This window comes from Cajanus cajan, chromosome 7, assembly GCF_000230855.2.
Source record: "Cajanus cajan strain Asha chromosome 7, NIPB_CcT2T_4, whole genome shotgun sequence".
In the NCBI taxonomy this organism is placed as follows: Eukaryota; Viridiplantae; Streptophyta; class Magnoliopsida; order Fabales; family Fabaceae; genus Cajanus; species Cajanus cajan.
This window is the reverse complement of record NC_138523.1, coordinates 2469560-2482260: the sequence shown is the minus strand read 5'-3', so window position 1 is coordinate 2482260 and position 12701 is coordinate 2469560. Positions and strand designations below refer to the sequence as shown.

The window sequence follows — 12701 nt, the reverse complement described above, 5'->3', positions numbered from 1 at the left end:
ATTTTGTTAGTTTTATTACGGGTTTCACTTTCAGTATAGTCCTCTCATTATTCTATGTTATTATTTTGTATTTTATTTATATTATTTGGTATGTTACAAATGATTGATAGACTTTGAAATATTGAGATGCCTGGGATCTACAGTGATGTAATCCATACCTAATTTTTATTTAAAATATATATTTTACATAAATATATGGGAAGGTTTGTATATAAAATCGGTTAATAAATTTTTTTCAATAATTATTTGCATATATTATTGATTCTTAATAATGATTATATAATAATAACAATTATTGTTATTATTAATTTTATTTTTATATACTATTGGGTTACTAAAGCTTATAAGAAAAAAATTTAATCATTAATAATTTCATCAAATAATTGATAATAAAAAAATTATGATCAACCTAACAGGTTATTAACTCAAATAATTTATTTTTTAAAATAAAAGTCAAATAATTTAATTTATTGATTTAAATTAAAATAAATAACCAATTCATTATTTTAATGTATGTTAAAATTATTTTAATTATATACTATTTAATACTGGTTTTTTACAAAAACAAATTAATCTATTAATGAATAATGTAAATAATTTTTTTAAAAATTAATTAGTCAAACAAATCATTAATGCAAATTGTTCAATTATTTAATTTAAGTTAAAAATTCATTAATTGATTTAAATATAACATAACAAAATTATAATTATATCTATTTTACTACCCTAAATCCTTATTATAATATCCAAATAACTAATTTATCATAATTAAAAATTATTTTTATTTTGGTTAAAATCAATAAATATATCTTAAATTTCTTTTTTTTTTCTTTTCAAAAACCACTCCTAAATAAATATCCATGGGAAGTGAACAATGTAAAATTTGTATAGTATTTGCGTTCCAGGAGAAAATAAAATGAAACTATTTGTATTTTATAAGACATAAATTAAATGAATTCACTTGTTGAAATAAAAAAAATGCATTTAATAATGGTATTTTGTAAAAAAAAATAATGTTTGAGATATAATAGATTGAATAAAAAAAAGATCAAACCAATTTGAAAATTTGGATCTTATAATAAAGATTAGAGTTAGTCCTATTTATGATAGAAAAAGAAATTACTACTAAAAAAATGTCATTTTTTTTGCAAATTTTTCTAAAAAAAACATATTCATAGATTTTTTTTATGGATTTTCTTGCAATAATAATTTTACAAATTTTTTTTTATAAATTTATTTGCAAAAAATAATTTACAGAAATTTCTTACAAGTTTTGTTTGTGAAAAGTAATCTACAAAATTTTTTGCAAATTTTGCTACAATTTTAAAGATCATAGAATTTTTTTATGGTAAAAATTTGCAGAAAATTTTGTAAGAATTTTATTTTGTTTCTTGCTGATTTTTTTTGTAATAATAAATTCATAAATAATATTTACTAAATGATAGAAAAATTTCTTTCTTGCGGATTTTCCTTTCAATTTTAATTCCCAAAAAATTAAAAAAAAACTGTTTAAATTTATAATTAGTTTAATAATTAAAAAATGTTATTTTACTAAATTATTTATAAATATCATTATAATTAATTTTAATTTTAATTTTAATTAAATTAAATATATAAATTTTATAAATATGATAAATTAATGATAATTAGTTTTAATTTAATGATAACTTATAAAATTTTAAAATTAAAAATATTTAATTAATAAAATATTATTTTACTAAATTATTTATAAATATTTCATAAAAAAATAATTTTAATTTAAAATATTAATAAATTAAATATTTATTTTAATTAAATGTATAAATTAATGATGATGAGTTGTAATTTAATGATAGTTTTTTAAATAAAATTATTTAATAAAAAACTATTTTTTAAGAATATTGAATATTTTAAGATTTAAAATAATTTATAATAATATAATTTTATAGTTCAATATAATGAATTAATTCTCTTTCTAAAGACATGATCTAAATAATTTTAAAAAAAAATCTCAAGTCGCGCATTAATTAGAAATAAAAAAATTAAAGAGTATATAATTTGGAACAATAATTACCTTACAAGTTAATTTTGTATGGTTGAGTGTTAGACCTATAATCTACGATCTAAGAGTTTAAAAGGTTATATATCACATGTTGGGGGCATGGATACAAATTTCTTAATGTTTCGCAATAAACTTTCTTCTGACAGGAAAATTTCTTGCGAATTTTAAAATTCGCAAAATTATATTATCCATGAAAATATTACCTAGATAAAATTTCATAGAAAAATTCATAGAAACAATGTAACGTGCAATTTTTATGCAAAATTATATGAAAAGTCACATGTAATAAGAGAAATTATAGTAGTAAATGTTATAAAATAAATTTGTTAATAATTTTCATAAATAATTAATGTAAAAAAGAAAATCATTAAAATTAAAAATATCAAATTAAATACTTGAGATATATTATATTGGATTAAAAGAAACCGAACCAATTTGAAAATTTGGATTCTACAACAAAGTCAAGAGACAGTGCTATCTAATACAGGAGAAAATTGTTATAAAATTAATTTGTTTATAATTTTCATAAATAATTAATGTTAAAAAGTAAATCGTTAAAAAAATATCAAATCAAATAATTTAATTGACTGACTAAAATTAACTAATTAATTAATGGTCAGTTTATCACGAAGCATATTAAAGTGCCCCACACACATACATTATACATCGTAAAATTAATATATACTAATGATTTAAAATTAGTATAAGTTTTTTTTTAAGATGTACACCTAGTGTCACGGATTACTATTTTATATAATAAAAGTACAATAAAGAATCTTCTGTACCTGAGTGAATAATAAATTTGTGAAGTTAGAAAACGAAAATATATAAGTATCCAAATTCATAAATATTCATGTCATCCAAATATATTTTCATTGAATATTTGCTATCTAGGCAATAAAAGAATTACAAAAGTCAAAAAAAAATTTTATACAATATTTTGTTTTGGGGGTACATCTTATAAAAATTAATATTATATTACTTTTTCGTAAAAACTTACCGTTATTGTAAAAGATGAAGGAAAGTCAACAAAATTATTTTAGCATTTTAATTTTAATTTTCATAAAATAAATCAATCAAATATCTATCTTTAAACCTTTTTTTGCAAACATATGACTTTTTCACATATTATAGGTAATTTACTCCTTCATTACCTTATATATGTTTTTTTGGATAACTTTACCTTATATTTCACATATGAAGTACCAAATGGGTGTTTATAAATGTCATTTGCTGTTTTACCACTTTGTGTTGTCCCTTTTATGTGCCTCCTAATTTTCATATTATGAGTCAAAAAAACAAAATTGATGTTATGAACCATACCGTTGATGGAATAACTGAAACTCACATCACAGCTCCTTGCAGTTGCTTTGATTTTCTTTCATTTCAATATTTACATAAACTGTATACTTTGAAAGAGAAATTCATACACATGCTTTCTCATTTATTTCCCTATTCTCCTAAATCCTCTACCAATCCTCCCCAGGTTCTATTTCTTCTTTGCATTCCTCTTTTCTTTTTTATAGAAAAAAAAAGGGAAAAATGAGTTCCTTTTAGTTTTCACTGATATGCATTTAAGTTATTTTGATTTCATTTGTCATATTCAATATCTATCTTTATATCTATATGAAATCTCAGCTTTATGGTCATGGATTTAGATCAACTTCTGTGTGGTGATTTACATTTGGTATTTCCAAAATTCAACTGTTTGGGTGCACAGTGATATTTATTTTCATGGATTTTAATGTTAATTATCTACTCAGATGCACCTTGAAAAAAGAAAATTAGTGTATAAACGAAAAAGAAATTTCGTGAATTGATTGCAATAAGAACATAATTTAAATGTAGTTCCTTAGACGCTTTTGATTCTATTTTTCATCTTGATAATCTGCATAATAAAAGTTTTAATTTGTTTCTATAAATTTGAAATGAAACTCGAGTTCTAATAATATAATAACACCAAAAGCACAAATTATATATGAGTTATGTCCTTGAAACAATTGGTTATTAGGAGGAAAATATTAATGTTGTTTTAAATGGGGTTATGTAGGTGATTATGACATTTTTGCATTTACAAGAGAATGTTGGATTTGTGGATTTTGATTTGTAAATTGGTAACTTGTTTTTCTTTTTTTTGCACCATGATTTATTTATCTAGTTTGGGTGTAAGACTCTCATAGTAGTGTATTCTCAACTATAAACTTAGTTTTATCATGAGATAGAAAGATGGAACATGATGAGTGGTCAATAAGTTTCCTTTGAAGCTGTAGTATGATTGCCTTCTTTACAGGTTTTATTCATTTGAAAATTTAGGTTAGCTGCATCGCCACATTCACCTTTTCTTTTTCTCGTAAATGTGTTTTTACTTTCTACAACAATCATACATATGGTTGTAGAATTAGTTTAGAGGAAAGTAATTAAATAAAAAAGAATAAATGATTGTATTTCATTTTATGTGTAACTGAATAAGAACAAGTATTAAGAAGGGATGTGTAAGTCTGCTTCACAGTTTAGCATTACTAAGTGGAAAAATTATCGCCATAATTTTCCTTTTTCCCCTTTTATTTAATCTTTGACATGAAGTTTTTATTTGTGTAGGCGAGCCCCTATTCTAGAAAGGATATTTCTTTGTGGTATTATATTATTCCTTCTTATGGCTTTAATGGATCCAAGACAAGCAATCATCAATCGGTTTCTGCTGGAAGTAATAAAAAAAAAACTGATCAGGAAGATGATCTCTCGAAGAAATATGTTGATTTTATTCCCATGAGTGACAACAATGATTTATTCAAATGTAAAAAAAATGAAGATCACCATGCCTCAAGAAAGAGCAATAACAATTGTGAAATTTTTGAACACGTAAAGGAGCAACATTCTCCAAATACTTTCAAGAAGCATCCACCCATATTTACTAATGAATCTGTTTTTATTTCTCCCGAGTTGAATGATTTTTTTGAATCATGCCTCCCTAATATAGTAAAAGGATGTCAAAGGGTCCTACTTTATAGGTAATTTTGCTTTCTAGATTTTAGTTTGTGCATTGAATTGTATTGTGTTTTTACTTTGCAATTTTGATTTAACATAACTTCTTTAAATGAAGGGCAGTACATTGAAACATGGCATATCACTTCGCACACTTCTTCGCAACAGTGCTAAACTTTCTGGTCCTGGTTTGCTGGTATGTCAACCTTAATGGACTAAGTGTGTTTGGATGAGCATTGTAAAATTGATTTTGAATGAAATTGGTTTTGCGAAATTAATTTTAAAGTAAGGTGTTTAATATTTGGGTGTTTTTATTACAAAAACAAGTTAGTAGTAAAAGTCAGTATAAAATTTTTATCCAACATAAAAGCTACCTAAATTTTCTTCAACTTAGAATATTATTCTCAATGTGAAACATTACATGTGCACAAATTTCTTAACATCACGTTAGTTGGTATTTTAATGTGGTTTTAGAGAATTCAATGTGCACTAAATACATGTCTTTTGTTATGGAGTTCATTAGAGATTTACTAATTGCAGATTAATGTATTATTCTTTTATCGACCACGTGTTTCTTATCTATTTTGCAAAACATTTAGATTGTTGGAGATAAGCAAGGGGCTGTGTTTGGAGGGCTACTAAATTGCCCTTTGAACCCTACTGCAAAGCGAAAATACCAAGTATGATTTTTTTTTTCTTTTTCGGGTAATGCTTCACCATGAACATGTTTTTACATCTTGAAACATGATTTTGTTTTGTATGTTGTGGTGATAGGGGACAAATCAAACTTTTGTATTTACAACCATATATAGTCAGCCAAGGTTGTTTCGGCCCACTGGTGAGGGTTCTTATTGGTTAATGTACAAATGCATTTTCTTTATCCAAGGGGAAATTAATTTAAATGGGACATGCTTATTCCTCTCGAGCAAAATCTTGGATTTAAATTTGTGTATAAAAAAATCCTTATGGTGTAGAAAAAATGCATTTTATTTGTAGGAAGATGTTGCAACTAAGTCAAGTGTCAAAAATTGATGCATTGTCTAAATTAGTTTGTTGATGATTTCATACTTGTTTTTTGAAGTCAAATATCTTTTTGTTATTTAGATATACCAATTCTCAGTATTAATTAGCTTTAGTTGAATTTGAATTTGTATGACATGGAAGTATGTAAATTAATCACATAAAAATTCATTTTAAAGCCTTATATAAAAGAAAGGTAATGATGAATTAATGAGCCTCCCAAGTTGGTCGCCGACTAACTAGCTCTTCACCTTTTGCATGTTGTCCTCTAGTTTGAGTAGCCTTTGATATATAACGCAGGTCCAAGATTAATATATGATAATTATTTAGTCTCAATTTTTATTACATATTTGAAATTTATCATCCTCACTTACTTAATAAATTTACATGGTTAAATTATAATAAAATAGAAGGATTTTAGCACATCATTAATGATTATTCTCAAAAATTGTTCCTTTGAAAAATATATAATCTTGTCACTTAAATTTCACTACAAAAAAATTACAATATAGTTATACATTCTATAGTAATATAATAATTATCACTAAAAATTACTTTTATCTATATTATAAATATAATATATATTAGTATATTTTCAAAAAATATAAGTATAAACTATAATGACATATACATATTAAATCTTATTCAAAATTAACATTAAAATTATGTGTAATTATATGTCAAATATATATATATATATATATATATATTATTTATATTTTATAAACATTTTTTATAAATGTAATATTTCTTGTAGTTTTCTTTAATTTGGATCATCACCCACAAGGGAAAAAAAGAAAACAAAGGAATAAAGTATTGATTATTACCTTCCAACACGAGGAGTATTAATTTTTTTGAGTTCGAGGCATTGACAAATGATTGTTATGATTAATTGGGCGATGAAATTCGAAAAATAGTAATAATTATTAGTTTAATCTATTCCCGATTGAGAATGAGAAAATTAATTATCAATATAGATTTTCTCAAAATTTTATTTTTAGCATGTAAAGTTGTTTCACCCTTTTCAATTTTCTTTGAACTAATAATGGTATTTTGATTTGATATGTTTATGGTAGGCATCAATCGACACTATTACTTATGTTTGAATGACTTGCTTGCACTTGGTGGTGGTGGTACCCCTGCTTTGTGCTTAGATGACGATTTGTAAGTATTTTACATAATGTTTCTTACTAGTTGTCTACTTTATTATTGTTGTACGTAGTACCACTAATGGAATCTCTTGAATGTATTGTTTATGTTGGAAAGGTTATCCGGGACCAGTGGACCATGTGATACATTTGGAAACATGTGTTTGGCTCATAGTTCAGAATTTGAATTGAAGAATGTAGAGGTAATGTTGTTACTACTGCCATTATTAATTGTCTAGCTTACATCAAGTAATAATTAGTGTCTTTGATCTCTGTTGTTTAATTTATTTTATTTTATTTGCTTGTGTGCTTAAAATTGCATGTAATATTTATCTTTAAGACTATGATCAATAATCTCCTTTGGCTTCCAAAATAACATGACTAAATAATAGTTATCATCCGAATGAATCATATTTGACACTTTCATTCCTTTGTGCCCAAGTACAAATATTTTATTCATCTAGTACGAGTAACATAATGGTGATAATTTCTCCTACAAGTTGTAATCCAAGATAATGAATGTGGAGTCCAATTAGTATGTTATAAAATGGTCATAAAGAAAAGATGGCCAATAGAAACTCTAGTGATGTTATAAAGTTAGTCAGATTAAAAAAGATTAAACGTTATACAAGACCTTACTCTTAATGATTTCTTTGTTTTTGATGTTTTGATGACGTTAATTGTTCTACGTTGCTAGCTCCACATATTAGGATAGGGTTTACTAGTCGTTGTTTTTGTTGTAGATGTCATGGTCACTTCATGCATTTATTTTGTCCACCTTGTATTTCTACGACTATACGAGGCTATGATTTACTATTTATACACTATTTCTTTTATGTGCAGTTGTGGGGTTTCACATATACTTCCCGTTACCTGATGCAACGTTGAGATAAGCAGAATGAACACATCCAATTCATGCTCTTTTCATGTACTTGACTAGCAATTTATTCAAATATGGATTACCAACTTTCTTGAAGGTGGTTTCTAACATCGAGTGATTTACCAATTGGATGTATCAGACATTTATGTTCCTTTTTTCATAGTTTTCATTAATTGTGAGGTTTCTAAAACACTAGGTTGTGAATTGGAATCTCAGGTGAGGTGATGTACAATATAAGGATGTGTACTATTCAAGTTCTCATGGACATTAATAAAATGTGCAGAGTAAGTTTATGCCATAACTTTGTATCTCCCTTGTGTTGTATTATTTGGAAGATTACATGTAGATCTACTTGCACTAGGCATAGGATTTGGTGCACTTACACATTCTAATAAATTTTATGAAAGATAAATGTTATTCATTTATTTGTTAAATCAAAAGTTTTTATTAAATATATTAAGTTTGCAAAATTTTATAAAACTTTAATTATCATTTTATTTTAACATAGAATATATTATTAAAATATAAATAAATATTTATTAGTATATTAAATATTTTTTAAAATTTTTAGATTTATATTTATAAATATCTAAAATATCACAAATTCAAGATAATGTCAAATTATTTAATTAATGGATGGATTAGTTAACTTTCCATTTTACAAAAGGTTAACTTTATAAATATCTATTGGTGTAAAATAAAACTTTATAAATATCTAAGCCTATTGTCTAATGTCAATTTTGTGTGTATTGAAGTTAAAAATAAAAATAAAATAAAATAAAAAGTAGTAAATAAATAATTTGTGTGTACTACAGTTAAACAACAAGAAGGAAAAGTAGCAAAGTTTGAGTGCTAGAAGTTATTTAAACTAATGGGCATTAAAATATGGTATTTAATCCTTCAAACTTAGAAGGTCACCGATATTTCCTTCCTCTTTTTCGTTAAATTCACCTGCATTCTATTTGTTTGTAATTTTCCCCCTCAAAATACACTTTCATGAAAATATGTTTCCATTGTGAAAAAAAATATAAAAAAAAACTTGCCTCTAATTTATAAAGGGGTGCAGGTTTTACAATAGAGAACAAAAACATGTTTTTATTGTGTATTCTTGCTCAATATACAATTAGGGGTAAAAAAAATCCATTTATTCATCATCCAATCATCCACCCAATTTATATACAAGTAAATCTATCTAATTTATCAAATGCAATAAAAATAAATAATGATCAAATCCAACCCATTCATTAATTTTATGGATAGTTGATGATTCATCCATTATTTTTCAAAATTCATTAAAATACAATATGAGATGTTTATTGAATTGAGATTTTAAAAGGTTATTTTGATATAAACAAAAGTCTTGTAAATTTTAAAAGACAATATATAAATGTAATGAGTTATAAAAAAAACTAGAGAAAAAAATATTTCAAAACATTATTTTCATGGACGAATTGGATATTTATCCATCAAAAAATTGTTAATGGATAGATTGAATGATTTTTTTTCTTTAAACAAATTGAATGAATTGGATTTTACACTGAAATTTTAATAGATTTAAATGGGTTAACAGATTATTTTTATTTGATCCATTTAAAAAATTATCTGACATAGAGGTTTTCAACATTCGTAAAAAGTATCTAATGTTAATTTGAATGAAGTGAGCAAATTTAGCCAACCTATCTATTACTGCCCAAACAACATCTAAGTCTTTTGCGATATTAAGTAAGTCAATCACAAAGTCCATAGATATATTATCTCACTTTTACTCGTACATCAAAAGGTTACAATTTTCTAAAGGCTTTTGATGTTCCACCTTAGACTCTTGACACACAAGGCAAACATACACAACCAATCTAGGAACCTTAAGACTCCTTCCATGCCCACCTTAAAACAACTTTATTTACCTTGGTTTAATCTTTTTACTCAGCCAACAAAAAGAACCTAACTTTTTGCCATTTTTATTCTCATATTTCAAACTATTAGTTACCTTCAACACGTTCAACTTAAGATTCTTAAGGATCACTCGTTGGTTAACTTAGGTTTCTAAACTTGTTTTAAAAGGTTCAATTCTCTAAATCAAGGTAAATATAGAAAAGGAATTAATTTGAAGATTAACTTGGGAAAACATTCACAATCAAATCAAGTTTAGAAAAAATCAAGATTTAGAAAGTTTCTAGGATTGGAGTTTTCACATAAAAACTTCCAATTAACCTTTGATAGCATTGTCGAATCACTATAAAAAACTACAAGATTTTTCCCAAAGATTTGTAATATAGGGAACAACCTAGGTTATTCTTCTCGAAGACTCAAGTCAATATGATCCAAATTTATCTCGTATGGTTAGAAAGGGGATTTTATGAATTCCGAATAGTAATTGAACAATTAAGAATGTAAACAAGGAATTAAAAGGCAATTCCAATCAAAGATTACTTCGATTCAAGATTTCAATTTTTATGATAAAATTTTCACGGTTCAAAATATAATTCAAATTCAATCGACATAGATCAATACAAACGTAATTAAAATATAGATCTAAAGCTAGATTATTTTCGGTCTAGATCTAAATCCGGATCTAGATGCAAAATTAATCTTCAATCTTGATTTTAGGTCTAATTAAACGAAATTAATAATCATGAAAATGAAAATTAAATCTGAAACAAAGAAGAAGACGAAGAAAATTCGTATGATAGAACTAGATCGAGAACTTAAATTTTATCATAATTTATGAAACCTCGAATCGAATGAACGAATTTGCTACATATCTCCATAGAGTTTTTGCACGCAAAAATTTGAAGAGAAAATTATGAGAGAGAGAGAGAGAGGGGGGGGGGGGGAGGGTGGAGGGAGGGAGGGAGAGACAATTTAGAGAAATTTGAAGAGGAAGTAACTCTAAAATCTAAAAAAAATAAGACTAAAGTGTAAATAACATGTCTTTTAACACCTAATAATAGAGCAATATAGTAGGTCTAATAAAAATATTTGCAAGACCTGACCCTCTAATCAACTAATTAACAAAGTTAGACTACTAATTCAATAAGTTTCTAAAGTAAATTCAAAATGAAGTGCTTAGGCATAATGTTGAGGCATGTTTTTGGACCCTTAAATGTTAGAACTAGGTGAAACTTCCATCAAAAAAGTTGTAGAGTTCTGTCTTATCTTTTTTAGGACACTAAGAACATCCAATTCCGAGTTTGGGAACTTCAAATATGGCATGTGCAAGACAACATGTCAAAGTAGACAAAAATTATGAAAATTAACCAGAATTTACAATTGAAACCAAAATAGTTCATTAAAATAAATTTCAACCAATTCATCAAGTTAAGATACATTTAAATGTGAAATAAGCTCAATCTAATGTACTAAAATATGCATTAATTATGTACTATCAACCTTATCATCTTATTTCAATGTTCCCTTCATTTCTCTTTGGAGGAGAAGCAACCTAAGGTAGTACTCATTCTCTTTCATGACATGAAGATGTCATTAGTTGAATTAATTCATACTTTCATGGTATCTACATTCAGTTAAACCTTTTATATTATTTGTTATGTCTTTTTACCCATTTTCGATTAGTTATATTTGGCATGAATTAAAACCTAAATCATTCCCTTATAGATCTACCATATTAGGTTCACCTTTCAATTCTCCCCTAAACATTTTAATTTATGAAAATAGTAGCTAAGTGTTTGTATGTATAATTCAATAAAGAGATAATCAAGAGGATAAATATAGAAAACATCAAACTAATTGGATTGACATCAACTATGATTAACAACCAAGCGCCAATCTTAGAACAAAGGAAACTACTCACAAGAAATTATAGTAACAAGATAAAAACAAGAAAAAATATAAACATCAGACTGAAAAGGACCAGAGGATAAAAGATGGTTGTATCCAAAAAGGGATGAATTTGATCATTTTTAAATTTGTCTTAAAACTTTATTGGATTAAAACTTTTCTAAAAGATTTTTAATTGACTCAATTGATTTTAATCAAGCTTGAGATAAGGATGTTGAAATTGGTTATGCAAGATACTATTAAACTATCTTGAATGATGTGTTTTCAATTAAACAAACATATACATGGATGTTTTCTGGATAAAGCAACCAAGAAACAATAAGAAAGGGTAAGAATAACTTGCATAAGATTCATATTTGTTTAGTTACAATCACCGTGACCTATATCTAATCTCCTATCTATGAATTTGGAAGTATAGACTTACGATGTTAAAATATATAATTATCACTCATATTTTGTCTCAAATTTTTATTTTATTTTAATATTGAGAATATTAAAATATTTATTATATAAGTTGAATGATTATATACTATATTTAAATTAATATGCAAGTTGGACTATTGGGCTTTGTAGGTTTTTTTTATAAGCATATTTAAAAGAAATAGGCATTTTTAAAACCTAAACCTAACTTCTTTATTAAATGGGTCAGGCTAAACTAGATTATAAACAAATCATACCATAAGTCTTTATTATGAGTCTAACATATTTTCATCCCAAGTGGTGCTGGTTGTTATCACCACTCTCATTGTCATTGCAGCCATGTGATAATGACAACAACAATAGAAATAATAACATTGTTGATTGCAGTAATGGTACAAAATGGTGTTCATAC

At 25.4% G+C, this 12701-nt stretch overlaps 1 protein-coding gene across 1 annotated transcript; it reads left to right on the top strand.

The window, feature by feature from the left end:
• Window positions 1-4323: 4323 nt before the first annotated feature.
• LOC109807181 (uncharacterized) lies at window positions 4324-7336 on the top strand. Its single transcript, XM_083060496.1, has 5 exons — window positions 4324-5049; window positions 5147-5219; window positions 5623-5703; window positions 5798-5861; window positions 7120-7336. Exons 1-5 carry the CDS (start codon window positions 4808-4810, stop codon window positions 7209-7211), a joined length of 552 nt encoding a protein of 183 aa, XP_082916622.1. The 5' UTR covers window positions 4324-4807; the 3' UTR covers window positions 7212-7336.
• The last annotated feature ends 5365 nt before the right edge of the window (window positions 7337-12701 follow it).